The 18,038-nt window shown below is 40.7% G+C and overlaps 1 protein-coding gene across 4 annotated transcripts in view; it reads left to right on the top strand.

Annotated features, from left to right (window-relative positions):
- mcu (mitochondrial calcium uniporter) overlaps positions 1-17,721 on the top strand; it is a 77,015-nt gene extending 59,294 nt beyond the window's left edge. For all 4 annotated transcript variants that reach the window (XM_054798371.1, XM_054798370.1, XM_054798372.1 and 1 more), the window contains 7 exons: positions 6,140-6,203; positions 10,527-10,697; positions 11,072-11,176; positions 11,242-11,402; positions 13,069-13,272; positions 15,150-15,266; positions 15,352-17,721. In XM_054798371.1, the coding sequence (XP_054654346.1) occupies positions 6,140-6,203; positions 10,527-10,697; positions 11,072-11,176; positions 11,242-11,402; positions 13,069-13,272; positions 15,150-15,266; positions 15,352-15,432 (903 nt within the window). In that variant the 3' untranslated portion in view covers positions 15,433-17,721. The remainder of the gene's footprint in view (positions 1-6,139; positions 6,204-10,526; positions 10,698-11,071; positions 11,177-11,241; positions 11,403-13,068; positions 13,273-15,149; positions 15,267-15,351) is intronic.
- The last annotated feature ends 317 nt before the right edge of the window (positions 17,722-18,038 follow it).

Below are 18,038 nucleotides of genomic sequence, written 5' to 3' on the forward strand. Positions count from 1 at the left end.
GCTATCGGAACAAAATTGACTTCTTAGTTTTGTGTTATAAGGGACAAGACCAATTACCGTAATACTGAATAATATTTCTCTGTTTTTGTCACATTTTTGTATTTTATATTTTCGATATACAGAGAGAGGCCCAATAACAAAAATGATATACGGGCCAAAAATGGCCTCCTGGACAGCCCTGTTATAAGTGTACTAACAAATTCATCCACATCTGAATATAGTACCCTTTATACCCATAATCGATGGAAATGTAAAACATTGAGCCAATGCCATGCCAGTTTGCTTGAACAATACACTGAGTGGCATAAATTCAACCTCCTACTGGAAACAGTCATCAGCAGTACATCCATAATGAAAGTATCCTGTTCCAACACATACCACAGGTGTTGTTTGTTTGTTCTTTATTCTGTTGGAAATATCCATTTTCCAGCTACGCCAACCTTTTACTCAGTTCTTTTTTGCTTTTTTTGGTGTGGTTCATTTGATTTGGTGAGAATACAGTAGTAGAACATTGATTCCAGACAAACTCTTTCATGGATTATTTGTGGTCAAAAAGCGATCTGACCTCGACCCGCTGTTGAGCTACTGATACAAGGCGGGAAGGATACACATATTTATGATGTTAATGTTAAATCCCGATGCAACATAAGAGTTTAGATTCAACAGATCAGGGAGTGTTTTTTTATAAATTTCTGTTTGTGTTTCATGAAATAAGCAATTTACTTTTTTTAGGCAAGGCAAGAGGAAATAATCTCATAAAAGCCCCGACTGAGATTTTCGGGTGTTACATGCAAATGCATATTTTGTAGTTACAGTTATCCTATTATTGCAAACGATGCTGTGTTTATTTCTTGCATTAGTTTTGTTGGCATTTGCTTATTTCTTCAACTGTAAATGATGTATTTCGACACAGTTGAGAGAAAAAGAAATTTAAAGGGCTCGACTCAGCAGTCCCTTAATGCGAGATAGAAGAGCAATAAATCGGGAAACAACCTTAGGAAAAAAAAAAAAAAAGAACACACTCCGTCGCCTCGCTGGGTTAATGAACGCGGGATCATTTGCATGTATTCCTTTCCTTCCTCACAAGTGATGAAATTATAGATACACTGCCTTTCGAATTTAATAGCTCATAAAGCTTGCATGCTTTTTTCCTTTTGGAATCCACATGGAAATCTCAAAATTGATGAGCGACTGTTAACTGATTGTTGGTCATGTACTCTGTTATTCGAAATCCGGCTATCCAGCTCCTCACTTAATCACAATATGTAATGAGCATCTGCAGAATGGATAATTTAAGTCAGGGGTGTCCAGAGTGCAGCCCGGGGACCATTTGCGGCCTGTGGCTGTTTTTTATTGGCCCACGGCACATTCTAAAAAATATAATTTAACAGGAAAAAAAAAACAAGCAGCAAAAATGATTAACAGTAATTAAAAATCAACAGTAATTTTACAAGAATAAAGTCAAACTATTAAGAGAAAAAAAGTTGTAATCTGAGCAAAAGTCGTAATTTTACGAGAATCACGTCATAATATAATGAGGGGAAATAACGTTATTTTAGCAACATAAGGTTAAAATAGTAATGAAAAAAGAAGTTTGGCTTTTTTAAAGTCATTATATTATGAGAAGCAAACAAACAAAAAATGAGGATCAAGGTTATATGGCCAAAAAATTTACAAATAAAATATACAAAAATTATTTAAGAAGAAAGTTGGAGTATTATTTCAACTTAAGAAAATATTTTGAAAAAATCATTCATTTTCTATGCCGATTGTCCTCACTAGAGTCGCGGGGGTATGCTGGAGCCTATCCAAGCTGACTTTGGGCGAGAGGCAGGGTACATATATATATATATATATATATAAACAAACTCATTTCCAAGGTGTGGCGGCTTTTATCGAGCCGTGACGCCCCGCCACGATCCATTACATGTAGCGGAAACCCTGAAAGTGGCCCTTGCATCCTTTCATTTTTCAGAATGTGGGCCTCGGTGGAAAGGTTTTGGACACTCCTGGTTTAAATGGTGTGAATACATTTGGGATAAATGTGCTCATTGTTTTTCCTCAAATTGAACTGTTTCAGTGTGTCCTCCAGCTAACCTCACCTTGAGCAATTTTTTGTCATGGCAACATGATTTAGCACCTCATGACATGGCCGTTGGGAAATTGACCTAATATCCTTTCAATTGTAAATCTGTCCTTGTCTTAGGACTTTACCAGCAAAAGATGTCCGATAAACCAGTGACGCCTAGAATGCATCGTGCTTCTCTAACATAGGTGTAACGTGATGCTGAATCTACTGTACAAATAATTTCATGAATGACTGGTCTAGACACGTTATCTGGAAAGTAGCCACCTGAGACCATATATTAGCACACTGATAGATGCAGCCATTGTGCAGATAAATGACATCCCTGGAAGGGCAGCACAAAATGGGAATTATGTCAGTGGCATTATTCTTCAGCACTAGTGTGTGTGTCACGTTCACACACTTCACCAAATGCTCAGGTTTTTATTCCCTGAGGGAGAACAGATGTTTTAAACTTTGTCATTTTATATTCAGTTAAGCCAAAATAAAGCAAGCCTGTCAGTCCGTACACCGGAGAGTACAGTTAAAGTCAGAATACAAATAAGGTGCATCACATTTGGTCTTTTGCCAGAAAAACAATCCTTTTTTTTTTTTTTCTTTCACTCAAAAAGCAGCTCTGCTGACAACTATTTTTTGTGGGGAATGCATTCTGCGGGCAACACGTCAGAAATGTGGTTAGCACATTTGCCCCACAGCCAGGCTCTGATATCACTGATATCAAGTTCTTCAATTAAGCAAATAAAGTTTATGCATCATGGTTGCTGCAATTTAAAATTGACCTATTTTTGGAGAAAAAAAATAAGTTTTTGACAAAAAAAAATGAATGCTGAATTGCAAATGTATGGGGGATCCACTGTACACTACATGTTCGTCGTCAACAGTGTAAATAATTATACTAGGAACCCAGGATTTTTTTTCCGCATGAAATTGCAATTGCCGCCTACTATTCTAGCCAATCACTGTTTCAGCCAACTGCCCGCATGTCCAATTAAAACCGTGTACTGTATTACCGCTTTTTAACATAAAATAATTTCATTATGTGTTGTCCTGCAAGTCTGTAGCCTAACAACACTTACAGGAGTTTGCAAAAGCTGTTTTCATCTGCCCAAAACTCATTTTGTGCACCAAAATATCTGCGTTTGTGTGGACACGGACTTAGTTTGATTCCTTTAGACGACAGCCAGTCAGGCAATGAAATGCAGCGGAAAGTAAAACGCAGTGCAGATGAGGAGAGTGAGATGTTGAAACCAGCACATCAGGATTCATATGGGGAGGGGGAGGCGAGGGGCAACCCCCTGATTCAAGACGAGGGATTCCTTTACTGCAGTAATCAGCAGTCTCCCCCTCCCCTGTCCCCTCCCTACCTCCTCCAAGCTACCATCTCCACCACAGATGGAAGTCACGTTTTAAACGCGGGTGGGGTGTGTGCCTGCTGCAGGCCACAGTGTATGCAGCAGCACATGGTTGGAAAACGTAAGCGCACTCGTGACTCTCACTCCAGCCATCTATCTCGATCGCTCCCTTGCTGCTGTTCCATTTATCCTCACATTCTGTCATGTCCTTGTTGCCTCCCTTCCAGATCATCTGTCTGTCCTCCTGTTTGTACTCTGTGTGTCTCTTTATCCCACTCTTTCAGTCATATGACATTGATTCCAAGGTTGCTGTGCTATTGACTGCAGCTATGCTCTTTAAATATTTCAAGCAGCATCTCGGTGGCTGCGTGCCGAGGGAGGGAGAGGAGGTGGGAGTGTGGGACTGGTGGTGGTGGTGGTGTTGGGTTTGCTTCGCTCAGACGTTCTGCAACTGCTGCTGACAAACAGGCTGGTGAACAGACGGGTGGACAAATGCACACGCCACCTGCAAACACACATAGATTTCTCGCCACAGATGGGCACACACATGCGTGTCATAGTCATATTTGCGTATGTCCATGATGCCACATGTCTGAAATCTTTCTGTGTAGCTTACAGATGATGAATGAGTGCTCTCTGCAGAGTGTGCAGCCATGCCAGATCATCTTGAATACACCTCTTTCGGCTTGTCGTCTGATCGGCAGCCTAATCATTGTTTGGACTCCCATGGTACCATGGGACACTAATCAGCATTCTCAGTTGGGACACACAGATTTTTTGTGTTTGTGTCTCCCTAAACACAAATACATGCACTGACAGTTTGTTATCCTTGGGAAAAGCGTCTTAGGTTCACAGCAGGTCTTAACATGCTACTACAGTATATTTTATACCTTTTAGTAGTCCATATCTGATATCACTTCCATGGACTGAAACAACCCACATGCATACATGCTAGTGTCAGGACGGGAAGTGTGTCAGGAAGGGCATCCGGTGTAAAAACGAATGTGGTAAACCCTGTCCATATGTCATTGACGGGTGCTTTTTGATGGTGTTTGTCTCTTTCTTGTGTATCCGATCTGTATGCTTACATTGCCGGATAACAAAACGAATGCCATGACGAATTTCGCCACAAGGCAGGAAAAAAAAATGAATTGAAACAGCCTTAATGAAAGCCAAGTGTTCCTTTAGTGTTTGTGTGTTGCCTTCCGTTTTTAACAGTTGGGAGTTTGTCTGTCTTTGTACATTGAACCCATCTAGAAGTCAGCAGTATCAGTGCTCATACTGTTTGCAGTTTGATTAGTGTTGACTGTCTCTCTGGATTAGACCGCTATGAGAAGGACGTGATTAGCAATCAAACATGCTGATAGACAGCCGAGACATTTAATCACCAGTAGATTATTTGCAGAGTTGTGCCTCTGTTAATGTAGGGATTGCAGGGACTATATAGATGTATACTGTAGCTATAGATACTGTAGATATGACAGTCGACAGTCTATTGTGGGACACATATAGACAAATAACCATCATATGGACAATTTAGAGTTGCCAATTAACCTAATATGCATGTTTTTGGAATGTGGGAGGAAACCGACGTGCTCGGGGGAAAAACCCAAACATGCACGGGGAGAGCATGGCAACTCTACAGAGATGCTCCACACAGAGATTCGAACCCAGGTCTTCCAGAGCTCATGACTCTGTGGCCACACGCTAACCACTCGGCCATCTTGCAGCCCATGCCGAAACTAATTAATAACTGTGTATGTATCAGTTATACTGCTGGTGTCACCAAATTATCCACTATATCTGCCTTGGGATGCTTTTGGAGACATCCCAGAGCTACAAGTGAAGATTGGAACCTTGCGTTCCTATTGTTTGGTTCTGTGTTATTATGGAACAATGTGAATTTCGATATCACTACATGTGTGTGTTGGCTGAGACAATCATACTATCTTCCTGAGGTGCACCGGATGCTGAGCTCAATAGTCGTATCAGATTCTCACTTCACTCGAAAGGCTCAGTGGTTGAGTTATTGCGTGCCTGATTCACTGTTTGCACGCCACACAGACTGTTCGTGCATGCATTGCGTGTACAACAGTATGACAAATTGCACCTTCCTGACTCCTCCTCATTGTAGCATCAGGAGCACCAACAGAGTTTGTTGTGCTGCCATTGTTGCATATTTATCTACTGCACATGACTGTAACATAAATCACAAAAGTTCCCCACCTTTGTGCATTCTTGCTCGGATCTCTTGTGTCTCATAATCACCACGCTCCACTGTACTGTACGTTTGTGAGGAAAAGGGAAAGTCAATTTAACGCCTTAAACGGCTAGATCGATGCACTGCAGAAAATGTCACGAGCCGTGTGATTTAAAATACGCAGCGCATGCGGACACTTCTACTTTGCAGCATGAAAAAAAAAACAAGGGTTTCCCCCTGCTTCAATGCACCCCCCCCCCCCCCCCCCCCCGCCCCCCGCCCCCCGCCCTTCAGTTTCTGACACAAGTAGAGAGCACTGAGGCATGTATTGTATCTATGCTGCCTCTTTGCCACTCACTGCAGTGTCTTTTGCTCCAGATGCTGGCATAGTTATACAGATGCATGAATGCACTGTGTATCATTTTCAGCTTTTCTACATCCAATTTACTATCCTTAATTGACTAATGAATTAACCAGACCATTTTGTCTCTCTGCCTGCAGGTTTGGAGGGGCTCCCCATCATGGCATAGCAAGAGAATGTTGTGTTCCCCTGCTGCTTCCGAGGGTAAGTTCTCGCCTCCTCTCAATTCTTCTCTCAATGTGCCAATTTACCAATCTCATGTTCCCTTTTTGGAGGAAACCTCTCACCTCACCTCTGATCCTGTCTGGAACAAATTGTGCTTTAACCCCACAGCCTTGTGTAGAAGCTAGTTGTCATTATAGAAATTCTCTCTGGGGAGCATCTGCTTGTCTGTGTGAGGACTGACACCAGGGACTAGGGTGGGAGTAATGAAAAGTTTGAAGCTGAAGAGTTGCTGATTTGAACTTAGCTTTAATAGCTGCGGGATTGTGAGATTGGAGATATGATAAAGGGAGTAGGTGGAGGTGGAGAGAAGCTCGGAGGCGGGTGGGAAATCAAAGCCATGTGCCTCTGTGTATTTGGTGGCCATCCAGAATAACTCGGCCCGACCGGTGCCGCCTGTGCCAGATGATGATGTGCTGATTCACTGCAGTGGTCCTGAGGAGGAGGAAGAGGTTGCTGTGGGTACAGCAGCAACACTGCAGCTTGGATTACCTCCTCACTTTGGATCCATTGCCCTGCCATTAGGGCCCACTCATGGTGTGAGTGGTCCTGGCAGGTTCCAGTTACAGGCCAGTAATGTTGGCATCACCATCCAACCCTGAGGTGGTACTGGATGATCTTTCCCTAGTCCACATTTTGCCGCAATGAAATCTTGTTGTGAATAAATCGTGTGTTCTTGAAGTTGTCAGGCTTATCACGCAGGCATCATTTAGAGGTCTTTAAGCGTGTCCATGGGAATACAAAACATCAATAGCTGGCTTCAGTGAATTGACATAACTGCTCTGAGAGGGAAAGGTCAGCAATATTGTACTGTATTGATCTTCAAGGCTTGGCAGCATATAAAGAGGGCTTATTTTGATAAAAGTCAACTTTTTTATGTGCGCTACATGTAACAGATTGCGTGTTCCTTTTTTTTTTTTTTTTTTTTTTTAATTTGGCCTTTCCAGCAAGTCTTCTCATGGCCATATTGACATGAGAACTTTTACATCGCACTATTTTTACCTAGCAATGTGTACCACTAAACAAACATTGCCCCTCAAAATGCCCCTTTCCTGATACTATGTCCAGGTTTGATTGTACAGCAGCTATGGCTGTTTTTTTTTTTTTTTTAATTAGCACTATACAGGTGTTCTTTGGGTTAGGTATGAGCATTCCTAGACTGGGATGTACCGTAAGTGGAGTTTTGGTGTAAGTCGGCTCCTAAAACCAAATGAACTCTCCTAAGACATTCACGCTCTACAGGGATACAATAAAATATATATAAAAAGCAGTAATATAAACACAAAATACAAGAATTCAATGAAACAGTAATAAAACATTAAAGCCAAAGCACTAACAACCTACCACTACACTGCTTAGTTATTTTTGTCACTTTCAGAGAATCAGCGACATGGCAGTTATGTGTAGCGTTTAAATACTTGTGATTTCCGAACATCAGTGTACGTATCTTGTCATGACTGTGTGTGCGCATGTAGAGAGGACAGTTGAGTTTTCTGATATTGTTTTGCCGTGGTTCGGCTGACACTAGATTGTTTTGTTTTTGCAATAAAGAGATTATTGATCGACCACCTCCTCGTCATCCTTACAACATTCGGGTAGGCGTTACAATCCGATCTTTGTCCTTAATAATGGTCGCGATGGGCCACTGTTGATAGTAGTGTAGTCTATTGTTTTGCGAGGTGCGGCGATTTAATTAGTTTTTGAGCAAGTCTCATATTTACCATTCAAAATTAAGTAATTTATTAATTTATGGGAGTGCGTTCGTAACCACAAAACAGCGAAACGTGGAACATTGTAAACCGAGGACCATAAACTTTTGATGGCCATCATGTGTTTTCACATATTTACATAACTACTGTGAAAATCTGGCACTTGCCAGCCAACTTAGGCCATGTCTACACAAACACGGATGTTTTCAAATATGCACATTTGCCCCTTTCCTGTGTCAGAAAAACTTCATCCACGCAGTGGCTTTTTAAAACTATTTCTGTCCACATGAATACATTCACAGGCTGTCATGCACAATCCAAAGTAATGGCGGCGCTGCAGCCATGGACTGTTAAGGCAATTTTAGCCGTCTGACGTCATTTCCATAGACGCCACAATAACAAACATGGCGATTCACAGGAGAGAATACATGTGGACTGCTAGGGAAGTACTGTAGTGTTACTTTTCAGTACTTTATTTCACATTTGTCAGGAAAATCAATTGAATATAAAACTGAACATGTAAGCATGTTCTTTATTAAAATGTAGCTGATGTTAATTATCACTACAGTGCTGTGAACTGCGTTTCGGTCAAGGCAGAACTCCATCGGCTGTGACGCTATCATTGCTGAAATAATTGTGTGTCTGGCAAATTGTCCCTGTTTAATTGCCTCCACAACAGTAGTTATGTAGCACAAAACAGCCATATATAACAGGGAAGCTTTCAATGTGGGGGCAGAGCAGCTCAGTCAAATGAAACCACAATGTCCTTGCCATGCCAACATTCTGACAGCATTTCTCCAAAATAACGACATGCTTGTCAAAGTTGTCCCACCAGCTAGAGGTCCAATTGGGTCTTGTCCCATAATGCCATCGTTGGCGGGAGCATCATAGCCATTTTAGTTTTAGAGAGCAAGACAGCAGCAGGAGAGTCCTCCGGAGCCCATAATGGCACCTTTTTTTGTGAAGTGAAAGTAGGTGTATGTTTACTCTAAACACCCAAAGTCATTTCAGTATGCTTAAACCCAACAATGTAATGTTTACCATTACACACATTAATTATACTGTACTTATCTAGTGTGGAAATGGCGGTGCATAATTGTTAGGTCATCTGTCGGCAACAAGCCAAAAGCTCCATCTTCGCCATATTATATTATTTATTGATTTATTTATTTGTATAAATGTCTCTTCTGTTGTTGTTGCTTAATTTATTGGTGTTTATGTTTCTGATGTTCTTATTCATTTTCTTGTGTTTTTCTTTCTTTCTTTTTCTGGGAGAATGAACAGAACAAGAATTTCATTGCAGAGCTACCTGTTTTAGTGTGCATATGACAATAAAACTCTTGAATCTTGAATCTAAAGACAAAGCTTTGTGTTATTATTAGGGATGGCCGATAATATTGGCCCCCTGATTTTATCAGCCCAATATTGGCATAAAAATGTGATATCTGTAGATATCGGTATCAGTTTTTTTTCAGATAATGAAAACTGATATTAAAAATATGCTGTACAGCCATCCATTTTAATGTTCACATGGCCAGGATGACACCACAGTTTGTTCGCATACAGTGCAAGCCCAACTCCTTTGCGCTTTCCACAGGCTCTTGTGTTCCTGTCTGCGCTGACTGCTCTGAAATCGGCTAGCTCCTAATGCTAGCATCTGGGATGCTACCCTGGATTGGTCGCCAGCCAATCGCAGCTGTTAGCCATTCAGTGAAGCACAAATAAGCTGCACTCCCTGAAGGTCTTGACGTTCTTGACAGCTTGTCAATCTTGCTCGGTAGTGAATTCACCTTTCCCATGATAATAGAAGGTACCGAAGGCTTGAATCTCCACTTACTTGCTAGCTGCTTGACTTTCATCTGTTCACATGGCACGTGAAAATGTGCTTGAATAAACAAACAAAGCTGCTTGAAAGGCAGCTACTCATGGCGGCGGTGTTAATTCAACGACAGGAGATAAAAAGTAGATAGATAGATGGGTACTTTATTAATCTCCTCGAGAAATTCACATTTCCAGCAGCTGTGAAAAAATTTCATAATGAACTTAATCGCTTGATCACAAAATAAAGCAACCAAGGCAATGAGAGATCAGAAAAATAAGAAAATAGAATAAGAATAAATAAATACGGAACAGATCATGTCAAAGTTGTAGTGCAATAGTACATAATTAATAATAATAATACAAAGTAATAATACATAATAAGGTAATAAGTCCAGTCCTGTTAGACATATCAGTATCGGTTGATATCGGAATCTGAAATTGAGAGTTGGACAATATCGGGGGAAAAAAAGCCACCATCGAACATCCCTAGTTATTATTAGTAATAAGTGTCAAAATTTAAGCTTTTTCTCTTTATATTTTTCCTTTTTGCTCTTTGCTTTTTTTGCTGAGTTTTTTTAAAATGTTATTTGCCTTGGGGGCCAATAAAAAATGAACTGTCAGCCACAACGGCTCCCAGGCCGCACTTTGGGCACCCCTGCTGTACATTGATCAACATGTAGAGCTGCTGCAGTGCTGCTGGCTCTCGCACCACATTTTAATAATAACTTAGTGCAAAATCTTGTCAATATTTTTCTGACTTTGTCCTCCCTCCCAGAGGTGACAGTGGTGTATCAGAATGGCCTGCCAGTCATCTCAGTCAGTTTGCCGTCCAGACGAGAACGCTGTCAGTTCACTCTCAAGCCCCTCAGTGACTGCGTGGGAGTTTTCCTCCAACAACTCCAAGCAGAGGACAGAGGCATCGATCGGGTAGCCATTTACTCCACAGGTACACTTGCACACTCACACACATTGTGTCCATCTCCTCTAGTAGATTACATCCACACTGTACATGCCCTTCCATTCCGTCAAGTGTATTCTGATGCTGTTAAGTGTTCCTGCTGCTGCGGCTTCACATCAGAATATATAATCTCAATATATGTGTTCAAGTGCGCTCACTCCGCTCCAGCGCCTCATTATACTAGAACAATCTGCACTGTGAATTTCTTATTTAGCGTGCAAGTGCTTCTGCTTCCCCCTCTCGTCATAATCGCAGTGAAACGAGGCCGATGGTCAAGAGAGCTGGAGGGTGTATAGAGTGGTTAACCAGCAGGGATCCCATCCCTCCACTTTTACATCATTTGTCTCTTTTTTTGTGTGCAGATGGAGCCAGGGTTGCCTCCTCCACAGGCATAGACATCCTCTTATTGGATGATTTCAAGCTCGTCATCAACGACACCACACATCTTGTGAGGCCACCGAGAAGAGGTGAGGACAGTCTTTGTCACTGGGGTATTGTACTTTACGTCTGACATGGATTGTCTTTAACTCAGAGTTGCTGCCTCATGAGGAGACAGAAAGGCTGAATGACGTGAAGTTCCTGGTGCAGCAGCTCTACACCACCCTGCGCATTGAGGAGCACCAACTCTGCAAAGAGCGTGAGCTGATTGGACGACTCGAAGACCTCAACTCTCAGCTCCGCCCCCTTGAGAAGGTCAATTATAATATCAGTACTTTGTATTAAACTGTTATGATCACTGATATTGAAAATGTGAATTTGATGAACATTTTTTAAATATGTATTTTTTCAAAAAAAAATTCTTCCTTGAAAATGAGGCGTTGGTGTTATTTATAGGACATTATTTTGTTTTTTTTTATCGTCATTTGGATAGTGTACACAGATGACATTGAAACAAGAACACAGTGATCGAAAAGTGGATTACAACTGATTGTTTAAAGTGCCCTCCAAAGTATTGGAACAGTGAGGCAAATTCTTTATTTTTGCTGTAGACTGGAAACATTTTGGGTTTGCCGTCAAAATGTGAATATGAGACCAGAGAGCAACATTTCAGTTTTCATTAACAGGTATTTACAACTGGATCGGATGCACAACTTAGAAGAGTACCTTTTGTTTAAACCCACCCATTTTTCATGTGAGCCAAAGAGAAAAGAGAAAACATTCTGAGACAAAAGTTTTATAGACTGATGACTCTTTTAGTCCAACCTCTGCACTTTTTTTTATATTCCTATTCTTATTGCTAATGAGTGGTTTGCATCTTCTGGTGTAGCCTTTGTACTTTTCTTCATGAAGTTTTCTATGAACAGCAGCTGGTGATACCGTCACACCCTCCCTCTGCAGATTGTTACTTGATGTCACTAAAAGTTATTAGGGGCTTCCTTTACTCTCACTTTCTTTGCTCTCACAATGTTTCTGTCATCACCAACTTATGTTTTTTTTCACTAAGGGGTTCTTTTTTCTTCAGGATATTCCAAATGGTGGTACTGGCTATGACCAATATATGATTCTGAATGATTTTCTCTTACATTCACCCTTTGCTTGTTTTTCACCTATAGACAGCTCTCTGGTTTTAATGTTGTTTTGACCTCTAAAAAAGTCTACACAGGCAAAACCTATCCTACCCAATCTGAAACTGAGTGTAGACATTCAGTGCTATTTGACTGAATAAGCAATGCCATCGGACACACTTAGGCAAAAATACACTTGTCAGTCACATGTTCCAATAATTTTACTTACATGAAAAAAATGGGTGGGTTTAAACAAAAGGTGCTATCTTCTAAGTTGTTCATCTGATCCAGACGTAAACACCTGGAATTTAAAGCTGAAATGTTGCTCTCTGGTCTCATATTCCTTTTGATGTCAAATACAAATGATTCCAGTCTACAGCAAAATAAAGGAATTGGCCTCACTTTTCATTTTGGAAGGCACCATACAGTATATCACCAATAGTGTTGCAAATCTAGGTTGTATCAAGAAAGAATATAGGAACTTAAATCTGTATTATTTACCTTTCAATACATTGTTTTGTAAACCAATACTGCATGAGATCACAGTTGCTTCTTTTTTTTTTTTTTTTTTTACTTTATTTATAATCCTTTTTTTCCAGGGCAACATATTTTAACTGTGTGTTTAAAATGCTTGCACAAATGAGCTGATTAATGATCCTCATTGTTGTGCCTCAAAGGCTCTCAAGTGGAATCGAATGATCCCAGTAAAGCTGCTAAATTTAACACCAAGTAGTAGCTGCTTTGTCGTAATTTTTTTTTTTCATGGAAGGATATTGACTCTGTTGAATTCTCACAAAATGTTGTCCTGTGTTGTACGCTGAATGACCTCCTCCTCCTGCTTGCTTCCTGTGTAGGTGAAGCAGGAACTGAGTAGGAAGGCGGAGCGCCGCACCACTTGGGTGCTGTGGGGCGGCATGGCGTACATGGCCACCCAGTTCGGCATCCTGGCCAGACTGACTTGGTGGGAGTACTCTTGGGATATCATGGAGCCTGTCACCTACTTCATCACATACGGCACAGCCATGGCCATGTATGCCTATTTTGTGCTCACACGCCAGGTAAGAAAATTGACTTTCATATAAATTCAGAGAAAGGGGACACAGAAATGGGTTTTGAAATGGAAAGCCAAGGATGCCTCATTCAGAGGACAAAAGGGGTCACTGAATGATTTGATGAGCAGGAAAATGATGTAAATTATCTTTGACCTTTGCAGTCACTCCAATTAGTTTCTATTTTGGATGGTCTGTCTCTGTTCTCCACCAGCATCACCACAACATCATTTGGAAGAATGACCTAAATGTCTCTCGTATAGTTTTAGGTTCCCCCTCTAAAAACCTTTAGTTCTTTTTACTGACCAGTTCCACTCCTGTTCCACCTTGTAGCACACTCACCGCAATGTACTGATGAATAGCAAACTAGAACAGCAGAGAAATCTAAACAGATATTGTCGACACCTCCATGCCTGATTGTTTTAGAAATTCACACGCAGGTGAAATATATGGTAAACAAAAAATGTTTTGACAAAGCCATTCAAGGTGCTCAGGTCTTGGTTGCACCACAACTTTCTTAGTTTAATGTAGTTTTATTTCACCCATATACATCAAATAACATGATAGATGTTCTTGCAAAAATAAAGTGGGAAATTGCATGTTAAGGAGTTAAGCAGTGCAGTACATGATGCTTATACCTGTGCATAAGGCTGGCAAAAAATGGAAAGATCTTAATGCAACACAGACACGCTCTACTGTATTGTATTATGTTGTACTTTATTTATCCCACAGCAGGGAAATTCACTTGTTACAGCAGCAAGCAAGATACTCAAGTAAAGAATACATAGTGACTACAACATGGTTCAGGTGGTGCAGGTGTTGGTATAAGAAGGTAAGGTATAAGAAGGGCCAGAGCAGGCTTTTTTTTCTGAGAAGACTGGGGTCTTTTAACGTGTACAGAGATGCTGCGGTGCTGCTGGTCTGTAGTTGCAAGTGCCTTGACTTTTGCAGCTGTCTGCTGGGTTGGCAATATTATAGCATGGGCCACCCGACGACTGGATATAGTGATTAAGAGAGTGGGTTCGGAATTGGGGGGAGGGTTGAGTACACTGGACACTGTAGTGGAAGTTAGAATAAAAGCTGCAGTCCATACGAAACAACGCTAACCACCCCCTCCATCAAACGTTGGCAGAGCAGAGTAGCAGCCAAAGTGGGAGGCTCATTTCTCTGCGCTCCCGGACTGAACAGTACAAGAGGTCCCTCCTTCCAACAGCCTTTTGGTTGTTTAAAAGAGCAAAGGCTCCTGACTTTTAACCTTTTTAAACACACTGCAACACTTTTTCTGGAAATGCAACATCATATGCTCCAGAGCACTTTTATCTCATTGTCTCATTATCTTATTGTTCGTATTTTTAGTCTTTATTGTGTATATTATCTCATTCCGTTTTTTATTGTTTGTATTTTTAGTCTTTATTGTCTATATTGTATGTTTTATTGTGGGAGCTATGAGAGATTGATTGAGAGACCTGAATTTCCCCAAGGGGATTATTAAAGTATGTATCTCTCGCTATCCATCGGTCTATCTGATGTAAACAAACAATGAGTAAATAACCAAATAGATCTTACTTAACATTGTATGATGAATAATTATTATATATACTGTATATTTTTGAAATTCCACAATTAAAATTCTAACAAATTCTTGTGAGAGCAGGCTCAAAAGGCTTTGAATGACTAGTATTACAGAATACTAGTTAGAGGGCCTTTGTAACACCCTGCCCTAATTGGAAACGTTTTAGCTATTTGAAAGCCTGACACGATGACAGCATTGCCCTTGAGTCATTGTTCATAAAACTCTAATCTGATCTACCAAAGTGAGCTTCATTAAGAAGCCTGATACATTGTCGCTTACAAAGTTGTATACTGTATCTCTGTCTAACCCGCAGGAGTACGTGTACCCTGATGCCAGAGATCGACAGTTTCTGCTCTTCCTCCACAAGGGAGTGAAAAGGACACGCTTTGACATAGAGAAGTACAACAAGCTGAAAGATGACATCGCTGAGGTACAATTGCCTGCAGCATGTCTTTTGTCAAATAAATGTTGGATTTACAATAGATAAAATATCTCACTTCTTCCTTGTCTGACAGGTGGAATTGGATCTGAAGCGTCTTAGGGACCCACTCCAGCTTCAGCTCCCAGTACAACAGCTCAATACTGGTAAAGATTGATGGGAAGAGTAACGTCCCTCCTCTCCCAGCGTTTCCTTTTCTATCCCTATCAAACACCACACATCTCCCCTTCCCTGCCTTATATTCAACCTACCCACCCCCATATTTCTCCTGCATCCCCCTTTTCAAGCTGGGAGTTTCTGCTCTTTCTTGCCCTCTTTTTACTACCCTGGCTGAACCAACTGCAATGGAAAATTACAAGAGGGTTGGTGAGCTGAAAAAACTCCCTGTGATGATGATGATGGACAGCCTGCAGTGAACCTGAGGGGCAAACAGGAAATGCTACCTTGACCCTCCAGGAGAGAGCATATGCAAAGGGGATGCCGTTGCGACGTGTGTGTGTGTGTGTGTGTGTGTGTGTGTCTGTGTGTGTGTGACATGAAGGCAACACCAACCTTTGCCATTCAGCGAGTTAATACACACACACACACACACTTGCTGGGAGCAGATTCTGTGGAGCGTCTATCCCACACGTTAAAGTTTACAAGCAAATCTTGGCCCCTCCTGGCTACGGCTTAAAGAGACGTCATCTTCCTGTGGCTGAACTCTGCTGCCTCTCCACACTTTGGCCACGCCTCCTCTCCAGGTTGACAGACATCTGTCCTTTCTCACGTGACCTTTTGACAGGAGTCTGCCTCGCAAACCCATTTCTTCTTCCTGTGGCAGCCCAGCCTGGGCAAGTATGCGAGTACTACCGACAACAACATCACTGTGTGTTCTTTTATTCCAAAAAAAAATATTTTGGCACTTTTTATTTTGAAAGCCATAATATATTTGTTATGAAGTAAATATAAATCTATATGTATACAATCAAATAAACCGATGACCAGAAGCTAGTTGTTTTCCAGTGGGGGGAGGAGCTTGTTTTAAAGTGTCACTGTATCGCTGAAGGATCCATCATGTTGTCATGTACTATCTACCAAATGCGTTAAATACATAATATTCTTTGAAGCAGCGTTACAGTATGTTCCACAATAGCAACATTTCAATTTGCCTGGACCCAAAATGTGGGAATCCCTCAAAAAATAAATTTTTGGTTGGATGGCCTCTCAAAAATCATCATTCAGAAGTGGGATTTCTCCCCCCACTGTCATTGTATTGCCTCCCTGCTCCCGCCATGGCAGGGCAGGCTAGACTGCATGCTGTGGTTGTATGCCCTCAGTAGAAATGTGTGACTATGTAGGAACGTTAAGAGACATTTTCTACTCAATTGGACACTTTTCCATGCCTTGTATAGCTTGTAGTATGGGACAATCCCATCCCCTGATTGGTTATAGGAGCCATATGTTTATCGTGTCTATTTAGAACACGTTTTTCATGTGGTTTTTCTCTGAGTGAGGATTGGTGGCCCTCTCTGACTCTTTTGCCTCCACAAAATATAAAGGAGTATTAGGGCCACACTGAAAAGCAGAACTAACATTGATCTGCAAGACTGAAGTCATAGGTTAACGACGGTAAAGTTGTTTTGCAGCAAAAAAGTGTTTATATTATGAAGAAAAATGGAATTTTACATGAATAAATTGTTGTAATGGGAGAAAATAGTCATAATTTTCCAAGAATGTCACAATATTACGACAAATTTGGTTTGAGGGGGAAAAAAATTCAGAAGAAAGTTATACTTTAAGAACAATTTTACAAGAATAAATTGTAATATGAGCAAAAATGATTTACAAGAATGTCATGATATTACAAAATATAGGTTTATGATAAAAAAAAGTAGTAATATTTCTGACAGCCATACTGTATGCACAAATGAAGTAATTTTGCTGGAAAAAATACAAGGAAATAGTCATTTTATGAGAATAAATTATAATATGAGGAAAAGGTCAAACCTTTTGCCTAACCAATAGATTAAAAACATTATTAAACTATTAGGATTAATATAAAATATAAAGTTACTTGGATAAATATAAGGGAAATAGAGTTGACGAGAATGGAGGCAGGGTTATAAAATGAAAATTGAGGATCTTAAAACACATACGATAGATTATAAAAGTCTTCATGGCAGGTCTGTTGCATTTAGGTTTGTGTGGTGTTATGTATTATGGTGTTTTTCCTCATAATATTACACTTTATTTGCATAATTTAACTTCTTCCCCGCCCCAAAATGTTTCAATTTTTCTTCTCTGTGTGTCCTCAATACTCCTTTGTACAAAAAGGTCTAAACACATTCTTTTGGGTGTGTGTGTGTGTGTGTGTGTGTGTGTGTGTGTGTGTGTGTGTGTGTGTGTGTGTGTGTGTGTGTGTGTGTTCACCCCTGCGGAGTGGGCATGCAGTGACATGTGGTCTTCCCATCACCTCCTGTGTGTGCGCATTAATTGAACCCTACAAGAAGATCCGTGTGTTTAACAACAGATTTCCTATTAAAATGCATGAGTTTAGAGATCTAATCAAAAGTTAACCATGCAGAACTTATAGCTGGAAATGGTGTAATCCGTTTAGTGTGCTATCTCCAAGGGATGTGGTGCCTTTTGGGATGTTGATGAAGGATTCTCAGAGGGTTGACAAGGAAGCAGTTAGGTAAAAGGTCATTGAAGGCCTCTTACTAGGCGTAAAACAAACATCAAGGACTGTTACACTTGGAATGTTGAATAGACATATTATTG

The sequence above is a fragment of the Dunckerocampus dactyliophorus genome, chromosome 14 (assembly GCF_027744805.1).
Source record: "Dunckerocampus dactyliophorus isolate RoL2022-P2 chromosome 14, RoL_Ddac_1.1, whole genome shotgun sequence".
NCBI lineage: Eukaryota > Metazoa > Chordata > Actinopteri > Syngnathiformes > Syngnathidae > Dunckerocampus > Dunckerocampus dactyliophorus.